The sequence below is a fragment of the Ursus maritimus genome, unplaced genomic scaffold (assembly GCF_017311325.1).
Source record: "Ursus maritimus isolate PB19 unplaced genomic scaffold, ASM1731132v1 scaffold_7, whole genome shotgun sequence".
Classification (NCBI taxonomy): domain Eukaryota; kingdom Metazoa; phylum Chordata; class Mammalia; order Carnivora; family Ursidae; genus Ursus; species Ursus maritimus.
In genome coordinates, this window is record NW_024426885.1 from 8,270,729 (window position 1) to 8,297,387 (window position 26,659).

Genomic DNA, 26,659 nt, shown 5'->3' on the forward strand with positions numbered 1-26,659 from the left:
CTCCCTGTCTCTCTGCCTGCTGCTCCCCCTGCTTGTGCTCTCTCTCTCTCTCTGTGTCAAATGAATAAATAAAATCTTTTAAAAGAAGGATCTGTAGTCTAGTGAGGAGACAAAAGGAAAACAGGAAACCACAGTAAAAGGGTAAGACCCCAGCCAAAGGAGGTGATAAGCACAACCCGAGGAGAATATTCCAGGCAGAGGGGTTAGCGCTGGTGTTTAGGGAGGGTGAGGGCATGCAGGGGGGCCGTGGGAGGGGAACAGCAGGTGGCTGTCTTGGGAGCTCTGTGCCATTCATGCACAGCCATCATTGCTTCGAGCCTTAACTTGGTTTTGTTTTTCAGCTGATGAAGGTTGTGAACGAAATGTGCCCTAACATCACCAGAATTTACAACATCGGCAAGAGCCACCAGGGCCTGAAGCTGTATGCCGTGGAGATCTCCGACCACCCTGGGGAGCACGAAGTCGGTGAGGTTGCCCCTCTGTGATCCACCTGTTCCTCCATGCCCGGTGCCTTCTTAAAGAGCCAGGAGATGGCTCACCCCTGTGAGAACATTCCTGAAACAGGCCAGGAGCTGTCCACGCACCACTCGCACACAGACAGGTTCTGCAGATTTTGGTTCTGTGAAGCGCTCTCTTATCTTGTGATATGAGCTGTTGACTTATTTAAGGTAGGGATACCTGCCTTTTCTCCAACTGAACCACATTTATTTATTTATTTTAAAGATTTTATTTATTTATTGGACAGAGATAGAGACAGCCAGCGAGAGAGGGAACACAAGCAGGGGCAGTGGGAGAGGAAGAAGCAGGCTCATAGCAGAGGAGCCTGACGTGGGGCTCGATCCCAGATCGCCGGGATCGTGCCCTGAGCCAAAGGAGCCACCCAGGCGCCCCTGAACCACATTTAATTCTGTTCTCCAGCTCTGAGGCCACACTTTGGTCACACTGACCAAAGAAAAAAGTGGCCAGAGACGGTTAGGACCAAATCCTTTTATGGAAGGAAATTCTGGACTTCAGGCCTTAATGGCTTAAGTTTTGAGGGAGGTCCCCTAATATTTTTTTATTTCAATTCCATTTTTGAGCATTTCCTATCTTTAGCCGTTTCTCTTTCAGTTACTCCTGAATCCCAGTTCCTTGGATTCTCCTCTGGGTCAGAGGGGTTTCTCTGGTTTTCTTTTCGGGAAATCTATGAGTCCTTTAGAAATCCACCAATTTTTAAGTCTGAGATTCGTCTGCTTCATTCAACTACAAAGTTGTCACTATTTCAGGAGTTCCTCGTAGGAGTTTCTTTGAAAGGGTAAGGACTTTATCCTAGGTAAAATCACATTTCCTCAAAAGCAGTAGCTTTGCCTGTGAGAGAAGAAGTATTGTCAGCCCCTGCCGGGCACTGATAAGCCCCAACGCTGGGAAAGCTGAGCTCGGAGGAGGAAAAACTCAAAGGAGCCCCCTTACAAAATTGTGTCAGTGCCAATGTCCCTGCTGATCTGTTTCCTGCTTTGTGTCCTTGTAAAGTTTAATAGGACCTTCTTTTGAGAAGAATGATTGCCTCCCAAAAGAGAAAAATCATGGCTTGTGTTTAATTTGTAAATTTTAAACCTTACGCACTGTGTTACTTTCTCCCTTCTTGCTGAATAAGAATAAACATGATTACCCAGGGGCTGGTATCGCTGAAGATTTTCTACACATTTTCTTATATGCCTATTTGGGAATTTTAAAAAAGTGTAGTGATATAATTTGGGGGCCTATTTGAAAGAAGAGATGCGGTAAAATTGTAAGTTGATACTACTTACTACTCAGATTTTTTTTTTTCCTAAATGGTAAGGGCTGGGGCGCCTGGGTGGCTCAGTCATTTAAGCGTCTGCCTTCGGCTCAGGGCATGATCCCAGGGTTCTGGGATCAAGCCCCGCATCGGGCTCCCTGCTCCGCTGGGAGCCTGCTTCTCCTCTCCTACTCCCCCTGCTTGTGTTCCCTCTCTAGCCTGCTGTCTCTCTCTCCGTCAAATAAATAAATAAAGTGTTTTTAAAAAAATGGTAAGGGCTGTTCTGCTAGAAGCATCGATAAGAACCTGTGTTTTTTCCCGTCTTTGAGTAAAGGCGAGCCGGAGTTCCACTACATCGCCGGGGCCCACGGCAACGAGGTGCTGGGCCGGGAGCTGACCCTTCTGCTGATGCAGTTTCTGTGCCAAGAGTACTTGGCCCACAACGCACGCATCGTCCATCTGGTGGAGGAGACCCGGATTCACATCCTCCCCTCCCTCAACCCCGACGGCTATGAGAAGGCCTACGAAGGGGTAAGGATGCCACTCCCCTCACCCAGGGCAGCAGTTAGGCCCCCGCCGCAGAGCATGCTGGGCCTTGAGTCGATTTCAGTCTCATATCACTGGCTTCCCTGTCAGTGTCTCTCTGCTGAGACAGGGAAGCTCACAGGGTTCATGAGAGACGCAAAGCAGGAGTTGAGAACCGTGGGCAGTGGAGAGGTGGACTTGCCAACAAACTGGAGAAAATGAGCACGAAGGAGTAATACAGATTGCATTTTCAATGATTACAATAGGACAGAATAAATTAACTGAACATTGATCGAGCACATAATCAAGGAGGCCCTTTAATTCGATTGTTGCCTATAATCCTCTCAGTGCTCTGAGAAGAGTTGTTTTGATTATTCCGATATATCATTTACATTTCATGTTCTACTTACGATGTCGACTTTGTGTAGGTTACAGTTATGTGTAGACTATTACTAGTATTATCTGGGAATAAAGTGGAAAACTGTACTTGGTACCTATCACATGCAAGCCTTAGAATATAGAATTATGGTTGTGTTTGTGGGTACAGTGTTGGTTGGGGATTTTCAGTGCCCGATTTGCAAGGTCCCTTGGTCAGGGTTTGTGAGCCAGACTCGTGGGCACGGCAGGGAGAATGCATTAGCCAGGTGATGGTTGATTTTGCAATGTTGGGCTCTTGGATTCGTTCCTACTCAGAGTTTCATCTGACTAGTCTAGAAGCTCTCTGGGGGTGGGGGGTAGAAGGGAAGGGATGTAATACTTCTTGAACATGGCCATGTGTCTGGGGCGAGGCTCTACATTCCTTCTTGGGGTGATTTGGTGATATTACCCACCACCCACCAAGCAGTACTAGAAGATGCTTCAGTGTTCCCTCCTGGGTGCTGTCTTTGGACCAGAGGACCTGTGAGGCTTAGAGACACACCCGGGTGGGGATGGTGGGCGTGGAGATGGGGACGTCTTGTGTGAGAGAGAAGTCTGGAAGCCTGCGGGTCCCTCCCCTTTGGAATTGTCTTCCAGGGCTCAGAGCTGGGTGGCTGGTCCCTGGGGCGCTGGACCCATGATGGCATCGACATCAACAACAACTTCCCCGACCTAAACACACTGCTCTGGGAGGCAGAGGACCGAAAGAACATTGCAAGGAAAGTTCCCAATCACTATATTGCAATCCCTGAGTGGTTTCTGTCTGAAAATGCCACGGTGAGTAAAAATACCCCATCATCTGCAGAGCAGTGGAAGGCCAAAGTTAACACCCGCTGGTATTTGCAGCGGATCTGACATTTAAGAACAAGACAAAACCATTTTTTTTCTTTCATGTTTTCTCCCGAAGTGGGGAAGTGTGCTAGATAATAACTACCTTTAACGTTGATATTTGCAGATATTCTTCATAAAAGAGAAATCATTGAATTAGATTTCTTTACAACCACACAGGGCTTTAAAAACAACAACAACAGGGGCGCCTGGGTGGCACAGCGGTTAAGCGTCTGTCTTCGGCTCAGGGCGTGATCCCGGCGTTATGGGATCGAGCCCCACATCAGGCTCCTCCGCTATGAGCCTGCTTCTTCCTTTCCCACTCCCCCTGCTTGTGTTCCCTCTCTCGCTGGCTGTCTCTATCTCTGTCAAATAAATAAATAAAATCTTTAAAAAAATAAAAAATAAATAAAAAAAATAAATAAAAACAACAACAACAACAACAACAAAAAGCCGAAAACCCTGCCCCTGAATTCTGTGGCGTCATTACTATCCTATTATCTGCAGCCTTGGCAGTGCTATGGAATTGCTATGAAATTGTCCTTAGACCTTACCGATTGCTTGAGAGACCTTAATTTTATTTTAATAAGTCCCCACAGATTATGTATGTGTGTAGTGCTTCTTTGGAAAGAAAAAAAAATCATTGAATGAGAAATGTTTCCCCCCAATTTTCCCGTCGTCTTTTGTAGAGTGTGTTGGAGAAAGAATTTTCAGAAAATTTTGCACACCTTTCATTGCCTCTTCTACGCATAGCCGCCTACCTCTACCCCTGACCTCTGATTGTGTTTGTCCTTCAGGAGGGCTGCCTTGCTTGCTTATGTGAGTTAGGGTTAGGTTCAGTGGGAACAATGGAAAAACCAAAATAACAGCCTAATGAGGACCGTAAAGGCAGATGATAGAAGCCCGGCCCGCCAGAAGCCCTGTGAGCATCAAGAACCAATGACTCATCTGTCTTTCTGCCTCCGCCATGTTAGCACGTGACTTCCATTCTCAAGATCAAAATCCAAGATGGCAGCGGGTGCTCCAACTGTCATGTCTGTGAAGGAAGAGGGGAGCAAGAGTTAAGAAAAAAACAAAAAAGAAAAAAGAAGACCCTCCTTTTAGACAACGCGGTTAATTTTAAGAGTCGTTCCTAGAGTTCCTCCATAATGCTTATGCTTCAATCTCATTGGCCAGAATTTAGTCAAAACATGCTATCAACCCACTGCGGGGAAGGCTGGAAAATGCTGTGTTTTAGACAAGCACATTGCAAGCTCAAGAAAAACAAAAATAAAAATAACTTGCTTCTGTTCCTGAGGAATCAAGGAAGAAATGAGGAATGGATAGAAAGCAACTCCCCCGCTCTGCCTTGGGGCTCCAGCCCGCCGCATGGGTGGGCACCACTTACTGGAGGAAGGCCAGCACAATTGCCTCATTTAGGGACACGCAGGATGGTGTTATCCAGGCCCTCAAGAAGCAACCAGTGAAGTGGTATAGACAGACAGTGGCAGTATCTGTGGTTAGGGGGCCCACGGGCAGGTAAAGAGTTCAAGGCCATGGAGTCTTTTGTGTTCTCTCTCAGATTTCCTAATTCCATCCTATACAATCCCCCCCACACCCACATACTCTTTTCTTTCAAGCTAACGTACTGGGGCGCCTGGGTGGCACAGCGGTTAAGCGTCTGCCTTCGGCTCAGGGCGTGATCCCGGAGTTCTGGGATCGAGCCCCACATCAGGCTCCTCTGCTATGAGCCTGCTTCTTCCTCTCCCGCTCCCCCTGCTTGTGTTCCCTCTCTGGCTGGCTGTCTCTATCTCTGTCAAATAAATAAATAAAATCTTTAAAAAAAAAACAAAAAAAACCCTAACATCCTAATGACGACTGGTAAAGCTGAGAATTCAAGTGATGTTGTAATTTGGGAACTCTTGGACCAGAATTGGAATATGGTTGCCAGCGTTCTTGGCCCTGAGGCTATGAGAAATAAGGAATTATTCAGCATAGTCATAGAAAGCCCTTGACTATCAGTCTTTGCTTTAAGACTAGAATTTAGCTTTCTGAGCTGCTTGTTTTTGGGAAACACACAGGGAATCTCACAGATCTGCCACCACCAATATCTTTTTCAGTTGTGCTTATGTTAGGTAAGAAGTCAGCAAAGAAAACGACTTGAAAAGCAGTCAACAGGCTTGACGTAGGGATCTGTAAGAATTCTACAACCACTAGGCAGGTAATAATATAGTGTATAATATAAAAAAAAACTATAATATAGTTTTCAAAAATTGACGATGTCTGGGCTGTAAAGGAAATCTCAACCAGTTTCAGAGAATAGGAGTCAGACCATCGTGCTCTCACCAACATACTGTCCAACCAGAAGATAGTAATAAGGTTAATGAAAATATCACCACGTCTTTAAGAAAATTAAAAAAAACACATACTTCTAAATAACGAGTCAAAGAAAAAGATTGTACTGGCAAGTAAAAAATAGTTAGAACCCAACAGTAATGAAAACGTTACATATCAAAATTTGCGGTGTGCCACAAAAACTCATGTGCTTTCAGGAATTTTATACCTTTCAATGATTATATTCCAAAGAAGAAAGGCTAAAAATTAGCTAAAGAAACTAGCACGCAAATAACAGAAGAGCCCCCCCGCAAATGTATAAAGATCGTGATTGAAAATCAGAGCAGAAACCAGTGAAATGATAGAAACACCAAGAAGAAAAATATGAAGGGATTTGTCTGTAGAAAGAATCATTTGGTAGGATTTAATAATCACTCCCAGTAAAATCTCTTAGTGAAATTTTATAATACAGATAACTAGTTTCAGGGTGAAGAAGGCTATTTTAAATGACATTAATCATAAAATAAAAGATTAATAAACTCAACTGCATCGAAATAAGAAAGCTTGCTCATCAAAATTTTTAAAACCGTAAGAGAGAAGCTAAAAACCGAGAGAAATTATTTGCAAATTAGGTAATTGGAAAAGAATTAAAACTTTAAAATACATAGAGAATAACAAATAAGAAAAATATAAACGGCCCAATAGAAAAATGGGAAAAAGAATAGGAAGAGGCAATTTGTGGAAGAGGAAACATGGTTAATAAACATGAAAATATGTTCAGCCTTCCTAGTACTAAGGAATGCAAATAAGAGAACAGTTTACACCCACTGGTTGGCAAATTAAGAAGTCTGACGGTAGCTGAGCGTTGGAGAGGGTATGGGGCCAGGGGATCTCTCAGGCATAGTGGGTGCAAGTGTAAATTAGCACCGTGACTTCGGAAAATAATTTGATTATCTTGTAAAGTGAAATATGTGTATTTCCTATGACTCTGCCGTCCCACTTCTGGTGATTTATGCAAGATAAATTTCAGCACATGTATGCCAGAAGAAAGCTCAAACAACACTGTTCGGTACAGCAAAAAATGGAAAATTACCTGTATGCCCACCATCACAAGGACAGATTAAACGATGACATCCTCATACCAGAGTGGGAGGGGCTGAGCTACAGCTTTAGGCAATAATCCAGACGCGCCTTGGAAACATGAATCGAGAGAAACAAATGGCAGAAGACAACAGTGTGGTTACCCCCTTTTTAAAAGATCAAAAGCAAGTAAAACCAAATAATATATTCTTAAGCATACACATATAGGATAAAACAAAAAGAATGAGAAGCATGTCATTGAGGATACGTTACCTCTGAGTGGGAAGCAGGAGGATGGGGCAGAGGGAATCACGTATTATGCAGAAATTGTCCGTAAGATCTGGTTTGGGGCGTGGATGGTGGGTTTACGGGTGTTTATTGTATCAACGTAGAGAAGAGGACAAGCATGGACCAGCAATGATACTGTGTAATGAGCCAAGTGCTACATGGAGTCCCATCCAGAGCCCTGATGTGTTTAGGAACAAAAACCTTAATGAATCCTATCAAGTCAGTTTCATTCCTCAGTCAGCTTTCTGTACTGCGTAGCTAAGCCATTTCCAGTGTTTATTTCTTTACCATTATCAAATTTTATTCTGCTGGAATTCTCTTCACAGGAATCAGTAACTTAGGATAAATTTTTGAATTCATATCAGTATTGACCATGTCAGGCTTTCTAATTTTTGCTTCTAACATTGTCAGTTCCTCCCTCCCTTCCTCCCTCCCTCTCTCTCTCTTTCTTTCAACTTTTTACCATAAAAAAATGCCAGTCATACAGAATTGGAGCAAAAGCTTTCAGGGCCCCCATTGCCCATCTCAATTTCAACACCCGTCCGTTCACGTACCATCTACATCTGTACCCACTTTCTCCTCCTCTCCAGAATTACTGAGGCAAATCCCAGGAGTGGTGTCATTTCATTTGCAAATATTTCAGTAAGTATTTCTAAAAGCTCAGAGTCTCTTTTAAAACCGTGAACAGTTACCATTATCATATCAAGCTCAGTTATTTCTTAGTATTATAAAATATCCAGTCAGGGTTCACATTTGCCCTATTATCATTCTCCCTCTCATAGGTGTTTTTTTTTTTTTTAAGATTTATTTATTTGTTTTGGAGAGACAGAGCGGGCAAGGGGCAGAGAGAGAGGGAGAGAGAGAATCTCAAGCAGTCTCCGCACTGAGTGCAGAGCCCGGGGGGCGGGGGGGCTCAGTCTCACAACCCATGAGATCACGACCTGAGCCTAACTCAAGAGTTGGCTGCTTACCCGACTAGCCACCCAGGCGCCCCTCCTGTGGTTTAGCCAACTCAAGCTTCCTCATTGTGATCAGGTGTGTTGACTTTCCAGTTTCCTTTAACCTTTAGTTTTCTCCTGTTTCACTTCCTGCCTTTTATCCTTGAAATTTTGCTGTCGTTCAGCTCATTGCTTATCTTGTAACAACTAGGCTATCAGCGACTAGATCATCTTGTCGCATTTTCCGCTGTCTGGGTGCTGCCAGCCGTATACTTACCATGTCATGTAACCTGTGCTTCTGTGTTTCCTATAAATTGGCAACGAGATGTAGACCAGCCTAGGCTCCATGGAACAGGGGTGGCAAGCGACAGCCTGTAGGTGGGCTACTCCCGCCCAGGCTTGTTGGTATAAATGGTGCTTTATTGGAATGCAGCCCTGTTCATCTGCATATTGTCTCTGGTGCGTTCCTGCTACAAGGACAGCGTTGGGTAGCTGGGACAGAGACCGCAGGTCCCTCAAAACCTAAAGTATTTCCCATCTGGTCCTTTGCAGAGAAGGGCCGCCGGCCCCTGGGTGAGAGGCTCGGTCCTCTTCCTGGTTGATATTTTTCTTTGAGGTGTATATTCTTCTCTTGGGAGACACATTCTGTTGGTTCTCGCTCCTTCTCTGCTCTTTGGAGCCAGGGATGAACATGCCTGGCCCATTGATTCATTGGTGTTGCCAAGTGTTTTTAGGCTAACTCTGTCTTTCCCTCTGGGCGTTAACTAGAATATTCCTACAGAAAAGAAACTTCCCTAGATTTCTCTTTCTTTATCCATGATTTGCACCAAGTCCAGTTTTCCTCGGACCGATTTTGAAATTCTGCATTTTTGCTACAAGTATTCCATAAATTGGTTGCTCTTTCAACTCTGTCACTGTTTGGAAAGTAGGGAGAGAAAGCAGTTTCCTTCCTGTTGTATTCATCAAAGCCTGTTTAAATCTGCCGTGCTCGCAGGTGGCGGTGGAGACCAGGGCTGTCATAGCCTGGATGGAAAAAATTCCCTTTGTACTGGGCGGCAACCTGCAGGGGGGCGAGCTGGTGGTGGCGTACCCCTACGACATGGTGCGGTCCTTGTGGAAGACGCAGGAGCCCAGCCCCACGCCTGACGACCACGTGTTCCGCTGGCTGGCCTACTCCTATGCCTCCACGCACCGCCTCATGACCGATGCCAGGCGGAGGGTATGTCACACAGAGGACTTCCAGAAAGAGGACGGGACTGTCAATGGGGCCTCCTGGCACACTGTCGCCGGAAGTAAGTCTCTGATGGCCTTGCTGTCGCTGTGGAGCTCAATGTAATGGACGGCGGGGACAGGGGGGGACCCAGCCTGCCCTTATCATCTGTCATGGGGATAGTAGCTACTGCAGTCGGCCTTTGACAGGGTGCCAGCGCTCCTGACTCCTGCACAGACTCCTCCTTAATCCTTCTGATAGTCTTGGGGGGATGTGGCTACTCCCTGTTTCATGAACGAGATCACCAGGGCTTGGAGGTCTGGAGGGATCTCTCCAAGCAAGAGGGGGCAGAGCCAGGTCTGTTTGGCTCTGTGGTCTGCTCGTAGCACCAAGCTGTTTGGATTCTGTAGGGTCCGAGATGGGTAAATATAGACTTGGAAGGAAGTATCAGACCAAAAAGCTGGGGCCAGGTGTTTTCACCCAGAGCTGTGCCCATCATGGGAACATCCCATGCTGTAGGTCCCCAGAAGGGCCGGCATCGATCCCATGCTCAGGTGTGAAGTGACTCCAAGCTGCAGGTGTGTCCTGAGGCCCGACTCATAGTGAACACCATTTCACACACCGCCCCTCTGCCAGACGTTGGTGGCCTGGCCTCCCAGGCAGAACAGGGCGTTTGGTCGAAGCCCGCCTGTGTGCGATGTGGGGAATATGCGGTTTTGCGCCTGGCATCCACGCAAGACCAGAGAGGGCTCCAGCAGGGACTTTGGGAATTCCTTCGCAGCAGCCACGGAGGACCCCAGGGTCCCATTTCAGGATAAGCTTTCTTTGCTGTGTCCGGGCTGTGCTGGCCCAGGGCTCCCAGACGAGGAGGGATGAGGATGTCACATTCCCTAAGGTCCTTCAGCTTTGGGATGGCAAGACCCCAAGCATAATGCTCATTGCTTATTTTCTTGACTTTGTGGGGGTTGTCGAACCACTTTTGAATTTGAAAAATGTTCCATGTCAGCTAGACCTAGATTCACATTCCAGTTCATCACTCAGATGCTGTATGACCCCAGGGGAGTTCCTTGACCTCTCTGAACCCCATATCTTCCGTTTGTTAAATGGACACGATGGTAACGATGAAGATGGTGAGCCCTTTGGGACTGTCGTGAGGCTCACGTGGGTGGCAGGTGTGGGGTGTTTTTTTGTCTAGCTTACCAGGGAGGCGCGCAGCTGGGACCCCCTCCCCTGTCCACCTTCTCCCCCTCCCTGTAGTATGCTCACCATCACCCCTCCTGCTCTCTGTTTCCCTAATTAATTGTCATATCATTTCCCTCTGCTAGATTCAGGCTTCATGTGCTTTTCAGGTATGTGTCTGTGCTTGGGAAGAGAAACTCAAAAAGTAGTGAATAGATTTGTTCCTGTGGCCATGTTTTAACATGTACAGAAAGCTTGCCATTTTCTTCTGGACTCCCTACCCAGCAGAGATGTTTATTTATATGCCATTGTAGTTTTGCCCTGCATAAAATTAAAAAAGAATGGCAAATCCCTGTCGATCTAGAGAATTTTCTCATGGCCAAAAACCATTCTCGCTTCTCAATTCTGCCCTGAAATCCCGCAACAGCCTTAACGTGAAAGATCTGTTTGTTTGTCGCGGCTGCTGCGACTACCTCGGGTCCAGACCCAGCCGGATTCGCCAGTGCCAGGTCAACAGTCACGTTTTGAAAAGTTGGCCGCCACATAATCACATAGGCAGCATTTGATTTTTTCCTATCAATTATATTTTCCATTATTTCAGGGACTTCTGTGGCAGAGCCGTGCGGCGGCTCGAACCTTCTTAATCATTCTTCCTCCCGGCGGTGTGAGGAAGTGCGCGGATGCCTCTCTTTGTAGATTAATGAAATGTGACTTCTAATTTCCTTCCCTCCCCCTCCACCTCCGCTCCATCTTTCTGTTCGGTTCTTGCTCGCTCATTAGCAGTGACTGACAGGCACTAGTTAATGGAGATGGGGCCGTCGAGAGCAGGCTTCGAGAAGGCTCAAAACACACATCATTTGTAGCGTGTGCATTTCAACTCCAGAGTGACGCCAGACCCCCTTGGCTCCCGGGCTGCCATCCCGCGTCCTCTGCCCACGATGACGCGCACGGGCCTTAAGGCAGGCGCAGCTCCGTGCCCCACGCAGAAGCCGTGACGGTAGGACGCTAGGCCAGGAGAGCACAGAGGAACGTCTCGTCCACCCAGCTGGGACCTGGGGTGTGTGGGGGTCTGTCTGGGTCACGTCACAGGTCCCTGCCCCCCATCGTGCTTTTGAAGCTGTTCTTCACCAAATATTCTCGGCTCCCACCATTTGCTGCCAGGCCAGAAGTCAGCAGCAAAGCTAGCCTGACTCAAGCTTTTCCACCCTTCTCCTGGCTTCTCAGCCTCTCACCGACTCGTCGGCACTTCTAGTGCTTTGAAGACACGTTGCAAGGTGGCAGGCCCACTCTACAGTTTCATGCGTAGCATTGATTTATTTCTGTGCCAACAAGGCCTAAAAGGTTGGGAGTAATGAAAATGTTGTGTGCACAGACATCCAGTCCTGTCAGCGTGTCCTGCCTGTGCTCACTAGCGGCCATGGTGTCTGTCGGCCACGCCGTGCCCGCTTGTGATTCCTCCTTCGGGTTCAAGTGGATGCATTGATGCGGGGTTTTGACCAACCTTCTCCAACCAGACCAGGCCCCTGTGAAGGATGTTCCATTAACGTGACAGAGTCCCACCCCTTCCATCCCTCAGCTCTCTGCCTCTGTCTTCTCACAAATGTGGTCCAAGGCCAATCTGGTGACATGTGTGTAGTTCAAATCTGGAATCCGCCAGAGAGAGTGGCTGTATGTTTTGTATCATTTTGCCCATGACTTTCGTGATTAGGCAGATCGATGCGGAATTGCTCTTGTCCCCCAAAGCCGTGATTTTCAATCAGGCCTTTATACTGAGCAGTGCATCACTGAGCGTGATGGCGAGGTAGGCAAGAGGGAGGGAAGACGCGTGGTGAGGACCGAGGCTGGTTATGTAGGAGGACCTGCTCCTTAGCTCAGTCACCACAGAGAAAACCCAGTGCACCCCACTCTGCTCTTTTAGCCTGGACCCTCGGAACCCGAGGGGGCTCGTGGAGGGGCCTCCTGCCGGGCACGTGCTTCCTGTGGTCACGCACAGCATAGCTGCACCGTGTTCTTGCTAATCACCCTGTTCCCCCAAAATAAAAATGTCAGGAAGAACTTCATGCCACCTAACATTCGTTTCTTTCCTTCACAAATATTGGGTGCTGTAGTGGGTTGAATGGTGCCCTCCTCTGAAAAAAAAATCTATCTGTTTCCTAATCTCTGCTACCTGTGAATGTAACCTTATGTGAAAAATGGGTCTTTGCAGGTGTAATTAGACAAGGTTGGGCGTGTTCAGGGTAGTATGGCTGTAGACATTGCAGGTGTAATTAAATTAAGGGTCTCAAGGTGAGGTCATCCTGGGCTACCCAGATGGGCCCTAAGATCATTGACAAATGTACTTATAAGGGACAGAGGAGGAGAGACACACACAGAGGAGAAGGCCAGGTGAAGACAGAGGGAGAGGTTAGAGCAACATGGCCACAAACTCTGGGCGCTACCAGAAGCTAGAGAAGGTGAGAAAGTTTCCTCCCCTGGAGCCTCTGGAGGGAGCACAGTGCTGCCAACACCTCGATTTCAGACTTCCAGCCTCTAGAACTATGGGAGGATACATTTCTGTTGTTTAAGCCCCCCAGTTTATGGTCATTCGTAACAGCAGCCCTAGGATGTTCACGCAGGGCCCGACTCCACGCCAGGCTGGGCGCTCCACGGCCTGTTGCAGTAGTGTCAGGATGTTCGAGATCCATCTGCTGTCAGGCTCTGTGGGTGAGTGCGTTTGCCCTGCGGCCCCCAAGCAGCCAAGACCTGGAGATAAGAGCAAGGTCTTGGCATCACACACACCTAGGTTCAAACCCCGACTCTGGCCCTTTTCAGACACATGGGTCTGGATACATTTCTTAGCTGTTCTCTACCTCTATTTTCTTATTTGTGAAATTGTGCTCTGCTGCCTCCCTCTCTGCTGAGCTTGTGTTCTGTGGGTGCAGAGTGCTAAGGACAGGTGCTGGCTCATGGATGGCACTCAGCGGAGGGCGGTCGGGGTAGCTCCTGGTAAGAATTAGAACGGAACACTATTCCAGAACTGTAGCTGAGAGAGCGTAACTATAGAGAGAAACTTAAACACTTAGAATCCATACTGTTAATTCTCAGTAATTTTATTCTAAAAATAGTACATTAAACCAAGTTTAATAAGCAGAACTTTATCTGAAAAGCACCTATTTCAGTCTTCCTTTTATCAGAGGTGTTTCCGTATACACCTGCCTTGCCCTGAAACCATTCTGGCTGCATCCTCTCTCCCTCCCCCACCCCCTCCCCTCATCTTTGCTGTAATTCATTCGTAGTTTACAGTAGATACTGGACACCTCCTTGTTCAAGTGAGGTCTTCTGGATCCCGTTCTTGAACATTCTCCCTGTCTCCCTCCTGCCCCCTTGGAAAACTGTTTGGTGACAGTGTCGTCTGATTGGCTTGGCAGGTCTCAACGATTTTAGCTACCTTCACACCAACTGCTTCGAGCTGTCCATCTATGTGGGCTGTGATAAGTATCCGCACGAGAGCGAGCTGCCCGAGGAGTGGGAGAATAATCGAGAATCCTTAATCGTGTTCATGGAGCAGGTATGGCACGAGCACGCATCCGGGTGGGGCTGGCAAAGGAATGGGGCCGATTAGGGGGCTGAAAGTCTGAGACCAGGTTAGTGCTGTCATGCTGGGCCGGCCCCAAATAGTGCTGGAGGGACCATCGTCTGTCTGCACTCGATTCAGCCCCACAAAGTGAGCCGCAAAGCCTTGTTGATACACTGGGTCATGGTGAGTATGACCGGATGCTGCCCTGGGGGGAGAGGGTGACATGGTCCGAGCCAGCATGCCCAGGCCCCTTATGCTAGTCTGCTAGGGTCGCATAAAAACATAGACACCCGGGGGGCTCAAGCAACAGAAATTACAGTTCTGGAGGCAGGAAGTCCAAGGTCAAGGTGTCGGCAGGTTGGTTTCATTCGGGGGAGCCTCCTTGGCTGGCAGATGGCCGTCTGCTCCCCATGTCCTCACGTGGTCTTTCCTTCATGCACACATGCTCCTGGTGTCTCTGGGGGTCCACGTTTCCTCTTATAAGGGAGTCAGATTGGATCAGAGCCCACCCGAATGACCTCATTTTAACTTCATCACCTGATTAAAGACACAGTCTCCAGATACGGTCACATTCTAAGGTCCCAGGAGTAAGGACTTCACCATGGGGATTTTTGGAGGACGCCATGGTGTCCATCACGGCTGTGATCAGAGGCCCTGCTGCAGGTGTGGGAGGCTCCTGGGTTCCGCTTGCAGCTGGTGAGGAAGCCCTGCTGGGTCCACAAGGAACCTCCTTGCCTTCCCTTCCTCCTGCTCTCAAGGACACGCCCATCCAGGAGCATCGAGTAAACCAATCCTAGTTCGGTGCTACAGCGAATCCAATAACATCCATGCCCCGCTAAGGAACAGACTAACGGGAAGCCAGAGGAATAACAAAGGAACCCTGGGCCTCAATTATGCGACTCTGCCGTGACTCCCGTCCATTAGGAAGTGTGGTCCTGAGGCTTTCAGGATCGTGCGCGGAGGCCACCCCTTCCACGGGTTGTTGTAGATGAATCAGAAGAAACTTTCAGGCAATGGCTCAACTGACAGCTTCCTGGTCTCTGTACCTTCACCTCCACTGACCTTGGCAGAGGTCAGCCCTGGCACCTAATGCCCTAGTCTGCCCCACGAGGGTCCCCAGAGACTCTGTGCAGCCCCCAGTGCACTTCCCTGGCACAGCGGGTATGAACCTGTTCTTCCCTCTTGGGAAGCTCTGAGCATGCTCTCTGTCCGCACCTTGGAATTTTGTGAGGGCAAGCTCTTTTTCATTTCATCTATGAAAAGAGAAAAGTCTCTGATCATTCTAAAGTAATCCCATGTCGCCAAGTCACCTGCTATGGATAAAATGCTCAGGCACGGTAATACATATAGTGTCATAGGAAATAATGGTATGCCACCTGGGATTGTCACGTTGTTCTACGGATGGGGAAACTGAGGCACGACGTTCAGAGTGCTGTATGTTGCGTGACACAGCTCATCAGCGGAAGGGCCCTATGGATTGAGTTGTAGTTTATAGGAATGCCTTTGACTCTTTTCTTTTCTCTCTGACTCTTAAGTCGTTGGGTCTACATATTAGGTCCATAGAGTTCAGAAAAGTCATCACAAATGTGCCTATAAAAAATTAAATTCCATTTTTACTGGGTGTGCTTGATACGAACCACCTCAGATCCTAATATATTTTAAGCCTCTGGGATATCTGAATTCTGATGGAAGCCTTCCCAGTACGCGGACCCAAAAGGAAGACAGAAATTTACACACCAGATCCAGGCACAGCCAGGGAGCTTTCGAGCCAGATAAGGCTTTGAGAGAGTTCCGGGTAGTGCCGGGGTGGCGTTCGGCTTACAGCCCCCTTCACTGTGCGCACCGGGTGGAGTGCGTCATGAGCTCACCCCGTTTCTTGTCATGTTTGCTGAGCAGGTCCATCGCGGCATCAAAGGCGTGGTGAGGGACTTCCATGGAAAAGGAATCCCGAGTGCCGTTATCTCTGTGGAAGGCGTTAATCATGACATCCGAACAGGTAACCGCGAGCATCGATGAACTCTCGGTAGGGAATGCCTGTTTTTTCGAACTGTTTTACTTGGGTTTAAATCACACGTCGAGCACCAGAAACTTCTTACGGAGAGTTGAATTATCCTCAGACTCCCCATGGAGACCCTGGAAAGCAAGGTTTTCTACCTGTGCTTTGTGGTTTCTCCCTTATTCAGTTGAAAACCAAAGGCGCAGGGAGGTGAAAGGACCCGCTGGTGGTTTAAGAGGCAGGTGGGGCCCGGGTTCGAGTGTCTGGCTCCCAGCCCCGGGCGCTGCTGGGAAACCCGTGTACGTTTCCCTTGTGCCCAGAACCGTCATCACCCGGGATGGTGCTCGGAGTGTCCAGCGCCACATGAGGAAGCAGTGGTCTTGACTGTGACAGGGGACATGGGCAGCATGAGGCAATGACAGGTACACGGGGAAGAGAATTAGCCAGACGCCTAAAGCAGGTTGTCTGCAGGGGTTCTGGTGCAGATGGTGTGTCCAGGGGCCTGTTGACACCCACGCACAGAGGATTCAGCCGCCAGGAGACTCTCTGGAGCATTGTGTCACAGCCGTGGGCGGATGGCTTTGCTTTGGTGTCGGCTGCAGTGAGCGGGGCGTTGGGTCCTGTGTTGGTTTCCAGTGGGTGTTGTGACGAATGACCACAGACTTAAAAAGTCAGGAATGTATTCTCTCACAGTTCTGGAGGCCGGAGGTGTGAAATCCTGGTGTCAGCAGGGCAGTGCTCCCTCTGGAGCCCCCAGGGAGGACCCTTCCTTGGCTCTTGTAGCTTCCCTGGCCACATCACTCCACTTCTGCCTCCATCTCTGTGGCCTCCTCCTGTGTCTCCTCTCTGTCTCTTATAAGGACACCTGTCATTGGATTTAGGGCCCACCCAGGTCATACAGGATGATCTCATCTGGAGACCCTTAGTTATATCTGCAAAGATAATTTTCCCAAACAAGGTCACATTCCTAGGGTCTGGGTAGTAGATGTGGGCTTCTGGGGGCTGTCATTCAGCCTACTCCAGGTCTCACGTGGGCACAGAGCAGACTCAGCAGCAGGAGAGGGGAAAGCATGATGGCCACGAGAAAGACCTATTAGCCCTTCGACACCCTCGAACAACTGGGAGAAACAGGATATGAGGCCAATACGGCGAGTGTTTAATGCGGCCTGACCTGGACCTGTTGGTTCAAAGAGCTTACACTGGATGGGGCAGCCAGTGGCCTGGGGCTGAGGGGGTTCCCAGGACGTGTGACTGTCGGATTTAAAACGGGGGCAATCCAGGGAAACTGGGCCACGTCCGTCTTGCTCCTGTGCTCCCCACGTGTTATCGCCTGTACGGCCTGTGATGGCTGAAGTGATCCCCAGGTGCAGACGAGGAGCAGAGCCTGAGCCTTGGTTCTGCCCCCCGCCCCCACTCTGTCAGCACGCAGATGCAGAACCTATGCCCACTCGGCGCCGCCTCGGCTGCTAGCCGGTCTCAGCCGCAGCCCCTGCTGGGGTCACTGTGGTCCCCCCCAGGGGCCATATGGGATTGGGCTGCCACTTACCTCCCAAACCGCTTCTTCTGGGGCGACCATCTCTCTCGGTTTGCCCAGGACTGTCCATCTAAAACTGAACATCACGAGTCCTGGTTTGGGTGGAGCAGGAATAACTTCTCCCCTGTGCTTCTGCCCCCCTCTGGCACCCCTGCAGGCTCCTTCCTAGAGGACTCAGGCCACACACCGGGGGTCCTCGCTCTAGTGCCTCCTGCCGCCTGAACCTCCTTCCCTTGAGAATCCCTTGGTTCCTTCCTCATTGTTCAGATGTCACTATGTCAACAAGGCCAAGCACGGTGACTGCCTTTTCTAACACTGCACACCTGCCCCGACCACCTGCCGATTCCTCTCGGCCTCCCCCCTTCTCCTCCCATCACGCCTCCACACCTGACATCTGGGAGGAGAAGCTGGGACCTACGGTCCTTCTGGTGTTTCTGCCCCTCCCCCATGGGCTCCTAGACCAGGGATCCTTGACCCTTTTGTGCCTTAATGAAGTACAGGCCCACTGCCTGGCATTCAGTAGGTGCTTAATAAATATTTGTTGAATGAATGAATGAGTTCAAATGAATGAATGGACATGACATGATGTTGCTGGGGGTGCGCGCAGAGGGGCTGAGTCTGAATTTGAGCCAGGGGCTAGGGACTGCGAATGCGGTGCCCCTGCCCTTAACCCCCATGCTGTCCCTCCTGAGGGGACGGGAGCCTCTTCTCCAGACTGTTCACATACAGTAACAGACCCGGTCCTTCCGACAAGCGATCTCATTTGACCTTCAAGGAAATAGAGCCTCTGGGACGGTAGGAGGGGGTAGGCTGGGCTTCAGACTTCACCCACGTGATCTTCAGTGCCAGGCTGACACGACTGCCTACTGACATGCCCCGTACGGAAGGCCAGTGATCGTTTAAGTGGGTGGATTATAGCTGACACGCCACAAAAGATTAGCCCGCTGTGTAAAGCCATGACGCACCTTCGCGTTTTCTGAACCTGCCTGCTGTTTGTGCTTGAGGACCTCACAGCCACTGCCCGGGAGCTTTCCCACCGCACACATGGCATTCGGTACGTAGCAGCCCTTCACCTGCGACCGCAGGACTGTGCGTTCATTCACGGACTCATTCACTCGCTCGACAGATGCTGGTTCTGAACTTGTGACGGATGGGATCGCCACGGGGTGCTGGCGACCGTCACGAATAGAAGGGGCTGCTGTTTCTGGCTCCGCGTAGGACTTGTATTTTAAATATTGCTAACAAGCTCCTATAAAAGAAGGATTCACAAAAGAGCCTAGAACATTCTTGGGACTATTAGTGCTTTGTACACCATGTGAGAAAACAGGAAGGTTGTAAAGGCGGTGGGAGAGAAAGGGTCCCCCGGGCCCCACAAGCCAGAAGAGAGTGCTGTGTCTAATGAGCTCGGAACCTCAAGGCCCTGTGATCACGGAGGCGGTGTGGGTGAGCCGATGGGAGCCACCTCCCCCTCTCCCTTTAGTTCCCCCCTAAAATAATTTCCCAGTGTATTCTCATGATACATAAACCCCGTACTTTACATGTGGTTCCTTATCGTACTCATTTCGGCGTCTTTCAGTGCTCAGCACGTGCTCTGAATTTGCCTTGATCTCTCTCCGAGGCTTCTGTGATCTGACAAGTTTTCTTTCAGGAGGGATTTTGTATCCAGTCCACAGGGGAACTGAAGTCTAAGGAGAGAGCAGCTAGTCCGAGTCCTTCTTTCTAAATGCATGCAAATACGTTGGCCCAACACCTGGCTCGGAATGCACCGTGACTGTCCTCTGTTTGGTGGACACTCACCTGACCGGCTACCGAATGGACATTTGTGAGATCTGGGTTGTCCCTCTGTCCACTGTGCTGAGCGACCCCAGCTGCGTACCCACCTCCCCCTACAGCCCCACAGAACATTCACCCTTAAACAAGGACCTGGTCACCCCATGGGGTAGTAACCTAACATGCTGACCCCTGAGGTGGATGATTCTAGACTTTACTGGTGGTCAGGGGAAGAAGCCGAGATTACAAGAGCCTTGGGAAGAAGTGTGGGGAAAGCCTAACCAAGAGCTGCTGGGGGAGAGGGTGCATTGCCAGGCCCGTGAGGGCATCAGGCTCTCCACGTTTCAGAAGCGCACACTTGCAGATTGCAGAGCTGACACCCCTCATTCTCATTCTGTGAACCTGCACAAATTCCTGATCGTTCCATTCATTCTTCGAACGCGTCCTACAGAGCACTTCCTGTGTGCGGGCCTAGCTACTGCGGCGAAGGAGACGGATATGGCCGCTCACCTCAGAGAGTAGACATTCTAGCGGGGCAGGTCTACAAACAATTGCACAGGAAGACTTAAAAGCTAATTGCAGACTAGGGTGAGAGCCAAGGAAGAAAGAATTTGGATAATCTGTAGGAACCAGGGGGGAAAGCCAAGGAAGTCTCCCTCTCCGAAGGGTGAATTGCATCGTGAGGCCCAGGCCGGCTGACGGCACGACAGAGAAGACTCGATGGGCTCTTGCCTTCTGGAAAGCATGAGGTGACATTTTATTTCATTGAAAAGCTCGCATTTTTACCAAAGGAAGACGCAGGGCACAGCGCCGAGGAACCGGGGAGCCAGCTGCCTGCGCTGTGTGGACCCCGACCCCCGACACCGAGGCGTATTTACCAGGGAGCCCCCCATGTACGTGTGGCAGACAGCTGCCTACGGAGTTCATTTTTCATGTGTTCTCATGAGCTCCCTCGCTTGCGTGGGGGCGTCTCAGATGAATGAAGATGGTGACTTGGACCTGATGCTTCAGAGCGTCCTCCGTGTGTCTGGGGAGCTAGTCACACACACACAGCGCTGCCCCTGTCCCTCAGAAGACTTCAGAGCTCGTGTCCGCAAGGGAGCCTTGCCCGGGGGCCTCCTTACCCCTTTCCTCTTTCTCTTCCGACACCAAAGCCTCACACCGAGTGGGGCACTCAGGTTGCCCTGAGAGAGCGAGCCGAGCCTGCCGCTGGGGGGCCTGCTGGTGGCGGGCCGTGTGACCTCGTGCCGGACGTCGTGCCTCCCTGGGCATCAGGTTTCTCACGTGGAAAGGGGACTCATCATACAACCGGCCTCAGAAGTTTGCCTGGAGATTCAGCAGATCAGTGCCTGCCTCGACCTCCTGGGCACCACGTCCTTCACGGGGCAGGTGGGGGGGTGTCGCTGCTGACCCCTTTTTTGCCTCAAAGCCTCTTTTAGGTCAGGGGTCTAAGGGTCCTCAGCAGGTTGTAGGCTCCTGGGAGGAGAGCCTTAGCCTGGAACCCTTCTCGGCAACGGAGACGGAGCCCAGAGCTAAGAGTGGACGTGGGGTCCGTGACGTGTCTGTTGGGTGGCTGAGCAGCAGAGCCACGGGGAGCCCCCCCCCCCAGGTCAGGGAACGCAGATACCAGGCCTCCTCCCAGATCCTTTGGCCCTGGTCCCCTGGAGTCTTTTATTTCTCTTTTCCGAAGTGAAGAGCCCCACCTCTTAAAAGAATTACTCTTCTGTATTTATCGCCAGGCTAAGGGAGGCCAGGAAGCCAGGTGCTGATGGCTTTTCAAGATGGCATTTTGTGGTGAGGGCACAGCATTTGGAAGCTCGCGTTCATAATGAATGGTGTGTATTGTCGCAGAGGAAGGAGCGTGAGTGATCATTTCTCCATCTCCACTCGTGTGTGAACACTGCAGGGAGCCTACCCCCCAACCCTCTGCCTGTTAAAACCATTTAGGGGGCTTCCAAAGAGGAAAACATTCAAAATGCAGTAAGAATTTGGAAAAAAAAAAAAAAAAAAAGAATTTGCCTCTGCAGAGGCTCGAATTCCACGAGGCCAGCCTCTGAGTGTCTCTCTGGCTGGGAGGCCAGTCCTGGAATAGCCGGGCTGGTGGTATCTGCCTTAGAAGAGAACTGCTCTGAATTCCCCTCCTTTCTCTTCACAGCCAGCGATGGGGATTACTGGCGCCTCCTGAACCCCGGAGAGTATGTGGTCACAGCCAAGGCGGAAGGGTTCACCTCCTCCACCAAGAACTGCATGGTCGGCTATGACATGGGGGCCACTCAGTGCGACTTCACACTCAGCAAAACCAACCTGGCGAGGATCAGGGAGATCATGGAAAAGTTCGGGAAGCAGCCCATCAGCCTGCCAGCCAGGCGGCTGAAGCTGCGGGGGCGGAAGAGACGACAGCGCGGGTGACCTCCCAACACTTAAGACCTGTCCCGGACCCCTGCAAATTAAACCACCCCCCGCCCCGTCGTAACTCCATAGAGGACTCGCTCTCTGTTGTTTTCTCTGTAATTCCAGAAGGCCTGGGAGAATGTGTGTATTGCAAGGCTGTTCCCGAGGGGAGGGCTGAAAGCTTAGGATATTTTTATTGTCTTTGTTCCATTTATCCAAATAGGTCGGACAGATCAACAGAGAAAGGCTGGTAAGAGTGAGAATTCAGAACTCAACCTGGGAATTAGAGACAGAGAGGGGGCTTGCCAGCTCAGGGCCTCCCAGCTGCACAGGAAGCATTGGCTTCCCCACCCCCCACTTGCTTGCGTGACAGCAAGAGTTCCAAGTTCCCGGTGCGTTTGCATTTTGCATGGCTGCAATTGCAGCACTCCCGGGCCTTGCAGTCCCAGAAGTTACCATTTGAGATGCTCACAGGCATTCTGAGAGAATCCACCCTCTCTGGCCCCGGGACATTGCAAGCTGCCGCAGATTAATACCACACTCTGTCGACAATAAAGACATTACCAAGTGAGCATCAGGGAGCCTCTTGAACCCGCTAGTCCCCCTTTCCACAAAGGGATGTGTTTATAAAAGGAGAAAAATGCTGAGCTAGTTCACCGGTGATTGGTGGGCAGCTGGAGGGCAGGGTCCACACAGCACCGGGTGCTGCCTGAACAGGGGCAAGTGGGAGGTGCTGCCCTCCCAAAGGGAGTCGATCACTCCACCTGGCTCCCCTCTTTGACCTGCAAGAACTTGAGAAGAGCCAGAAGGAAGCTGACTTGCACCCCTCTCTCTGCTCAAGATGTCCCTCCTTTCATAGAAATGAGCGCTCATAAGCGCTCATAAGAGCCTAACATCCTCAAGGGAGTTATTTTTGATGTGTGGGATGTCAGACCTTCCAATTAGGCCAAATGTGATGAAAAGCTCTTAGAATTATTTGTGGAATATTGGTTTGGGAGGGGTGATACAAGAGAACAGTTTGTCTTCTTTTTATTAACGTTGCTGTCTCACTGACTTGGGGAGAGTGAGAAAAATAAAGCAAGCTAATGGTGAGATCCTTCCAGCGTGTGGTTTTCGTGGGCAGACTCGCAGCCACCCAAATGCCGTGCCCCACTGCCTCTCCCTGAGGTCGGTCCTTCCAGAGGCAGTGCCAGCCTGGGGAGGGGTATCCTGTGCCCTTACCAAGCTTGGTACTGCTGCTGACAGCTGTGTGTCCCCTGCCTCCTTCCCAGGAGAGCCACGTGCCTGGGTAAAACCATCCTGATGCTGGGGATCCACTAGTGACTGCTGGGGATGCCAGCGAGCAGCTTTCCAGAAAAGATCCTTATGCAACTTTCTGACAGTCTACACCAGAGATGGCAAACTTGCCTTATAAAGAATCAGATGGTAAAGATTGCAGGCTTTGCAGCCAGTTTCCGCCCTGGGTACTCAGCTCTCCTGTGGTAGCACAGAAGCAGATAGGCATTCAGTGCACAAAAGAGCAAGCATGGCTATGTTTCAATAAAACTTTATTTACAAAAACACATGGTAGTAGGATTTGAACCCCAGGCTGGGGCACAGCTCGCTGACCCCTCTTCCGAATCAGTGCTATACAGTAGCACTTCCTGCGATGATGGAAACGTTCTATTCCGTGCGCTCTAACGCAGCAGTCACTGGCCACGCGTGCGTGGCTAGCGAGTGCTGGAAACGTGGCTTGTGCAGCTGGGGGCCAGGATTTCTGGTGGTATATCATTTACATTAATTTAAATTTCGCTTGTAATAGCCCTGTTCGCCCGTGCAGCTCTCCATCTGGCCCACGGTAGGTAGCGCCTGGCGTTATCGGAGGGGGTGGGCGGGGACGTCAGTAACACCCCGGCGGTGGTGAACCAGGGCTACCATTCCGAAGGGCTGTCGCCGTTCCAAGGGCCTCAGCAGACCGGATTTGTCAGGGCCCTGCACTTGGTGCCAGCGTGACTCAGTCTTCCTGCTGGCGACCAGCGCTGTCCCCTTGGGTGACAGGACACAGCCTGAGTGTCCACACCAAGCTCTGCCATCTGCAGGCCTGCCGTTGGTGCTAACCCACCAACTGGCATCCTGGGCTTGCAGGCCAGTGCCGTGGGCTCTGGGCTTGTGCCGTTCCCGGCGTGTGGCCTTGGACCCGGCAGCCTCTCTCTACTCTCCCATCGGTTCCTGTAACGTAAAGCTGTGGCCTTGATGGGCCCCAAAGGCCAGGCTGGCTGTGGTGTCCCCTGATTTCTGGTGGAGAACAGACCCTGGATTCCTCACGCTCTGTTCCATTGGAGCAGGTTCTGGACTCGGGCCTTCCAGTGGGCGCTCTGCACCTCTGTGATAGGAGCCGCTGCTCCTCTCTAAGCCTTCAAGCCCTGAACGCCTTTCCTGACCTAGTGTCTGGAGCTTCTCTGCTATCTGGTTTCTACCTGCTTTCAGCCAGAATTACCCCTCCTGGATCTTGCCCCCGGGCTCAGCATGGGCCTCTGCATATCTCTCCCCAGGCTGAAAACCCTCCTGCCTCTCTCTCAAGACCTGTCTGAGATGCTGCCTCCTACAGGAAGCCTTCCACACTCTCCTGACCTGGACATGTTTGAATGGGCCTGCAGAGCCCTCAGGGCCTCTCAGAGGGACAGCTCTGCATCCTTTGCCACTGGAAAATTTTCTTCTGGTTCTCTCTGCCTTTGGACTGGAAGCTCTGCAAGGGCAGGAACGATGCCCCCTGATACCTGCTCCCCTGGGGCTGTCTTGGCTCCGTCCTCCCAGCAGGTGCTCCACAAACACATATGGAGGTGAACGGCCTTCTGCCACGTGGCGCTTTGCTTTTAGGATTCCCTTATAAGCTAAGAAAATGTGACTCCAGAAATTGAAAATTCGCCGCTTGAATTTCGTGTCTTTACCTTGTCAGTGAGGTCTGGTATTTGGCTGAGTGGAACGACACGTCTAGAAAACGTATAGGCTTTGCTTTCTATCTGGGTGTTTTTCGCCAGCATAAACTCAATACAAAACCTCTGTTTCTGGCAGATAATCCTCCGTCTGTTTATCCTGTCGTCCTACTCAAGGCCAGTGGGGGGCACAGCCACGCAGCTCTTGTTAACGCTCGCTATGTTTTGTGTTGAAGGGCACTTAAGGAGCTGCCCCAAATCTTCTGCAGCCATCACAGCTCATTTTCTGTGACTGTAGCAGGAAACCGCAGGATTTCTTCAGTCTTGGTCTCACAAAGCCCTTAGGAACCGCTTTAGAACGACATCAAGCTATTGACGTATACGGTGGCCCCGTGGTAGCAAGGATGCTGCTTGGATGTGGGGTTTTAGGTGGCCGGGCCCGAAGAGGGTCTCACGTGTGCAGCTTCTGAATTGGCTCTGGTGGTCCCCCCTGCCTGGAGGAGCTCAAGCCCCCATGCCACTCTGTGTCGGTGTCCTCCTACTAGCGGTTAGCATAGCTGCCACCGGCAAAGCCACACTCGGCAGGAAATGGCCAGAAAGCTGCAGAGACTAGTTCCCCACGGCCCGATTCTGCACCTGAGCTCTGAGAACCAGGACAACCTCTCCCGAGGCCGTGGGAGCTCTTCCTCCTGCCTGTCTATCCCCTGCCACGTAAACACAGCCCCCGCTTCCCAGCCAAGGCACAAGGAGTCCAGGGAAACCTAGACAAAAGGAACGAGGGGACAGACATATGGGGCACAGAGGAGAATGACAGAATCTTTAGAGCTGAGGGAGGCCTCGAGATGAATGTGTCCGAGGGCGGCAACCAGGTTTCCTCTTGTAAGCTGACTGATCTATCGGTAGTAGTTGCTTGGAGCTCTGTGTTAAGAAGGGTTCTGAGGCAGAGTCCTGGCTCAGTGGGATCGAATGGTGTAACTTCTCCGGGCACGGAAAGGGCTGGCAGCCCTGTACGTTCTCATCCCCAAACTAGTTCCAGTCCTCGTGGGGTTAGAGGGAGGAAAACTGAGGTCCAGGGAGTGGCCTCAAGTGTCCAGAGCTGTGTTTCAGTCTGTGACAGAGGCAGGACTCAGGGCAATGCTCCTTCCTGTGTCCTAGGAGAAAACTCGAATTCGATCCCGGAGCAGCCAGCCCCAGGGCTGTGCCTCTTGGCTGAGTTTCTCAAAAACAGATCAAGCTCCCAGGCAGTGATGGAAGCCTTGGGAGCCCCAGGTGCGTTTCAGAAATCAGAGGACAAAAGATGGGAATCCTTGTTTGATCAGCTGACCCGGGAGACCGTTAGCGAGGAGCTCAGGACATGTGTGCCGCAGGCCCACCTCTGCAGGCTTTCTTTACCTCCTAGCTCCCTGTCTGCTTCAGGTGACCTAACAGCGAGGCGCTGTCCCGACTCCCCGGCCTTGTTTGGTTTCAGGTTGGAGACGCTCATGTGGGTACAGCTTCTGTGTTCTTGGCGGCCTGTTCTGAGCAGCCGGAGCTCAGCACCATGCCGGGGTTTCTTGTCCTCTCTCACGAGAGCAAACCCCACAGAGGAAGAAGGGGACAGGGACCCCCCTCACGCTCCCGAGTGCCGCCGTTAGTGGGCTCTGTCCACGCCCCATCCGCTTGTGGATCCACGACCTGTGCATCCACGACCAGCAGTCAGCTCCGCCTGACCCAGCCGCAGGCCGTCAGACAGCAAAGTGTAGCGAGAGCCTTGTCTTCGGAGTCAGGAAGGCTGGGTTGTAGTCCCAGCCCTGCGTCCTACTCCCTGCACAGCCTTATCACCTCTGAGTCTCGGTCTTCTCATCGGCAGAGTGGGTGTAACAGGGCTGCACACACGTCTGGAACGAGGGTCCCCATCGTGAGCATTTAGGCCAGGAGCTGGCAGACTGCCAGCGCCAAGATGCAGACAAGAGACCAAATGTGTATC

At 50.8% G+C, this 26,659-nt stretch overlaps 1 protein-coding gene across 3 annotated transcripts in view; it reads left to right on the plus strand.

The window, feature by feature from the left end:
- CPXM2 (carboxypeptidase X, M14 family member 2) overlaps window positions 1-22,873 on the plus strand; it is a 130,573-nt gene extending 107,700 nt beyond the window's left edge. For all 3 annotated transcript variants that reach the window (XM_040624398.1, XM_008685440.2, XM_008685447.2), the window contains 7 exons: window positions 342-465; window positions 2,091-2,287; window positions 3,296-3,475; window positions 9,140-9,437; window positions 13,942-14,081; window positions 15,987-16,086; window positions 21,546-22,873. In XM_040624398.1, coding sequence (XP_040480332.1) covers window positions 342-465; window positions 2,091-2,287; window positions 3,296-3,475; window positions 9,140-9,437; window positions 13,942-14,081; window positions 15,987-16,086; window positions 21,546-21,799 — 1,293 coding nt within the window. In that variant the 3' untranslated portion in view covers window positions 21,800-22,873. The remainder of the gene's footprint in view (window positions 1-341; window positions 466-2,090; window positions 2,288-3,295; window positions 3,476-9,139; window positions 9,438-13,941; window positions 14,082-15,986; window positions 16,087-21,545) is intronic.
- Window positions 22,874-26,659: the final 3,786 nt, after the last annotated feature.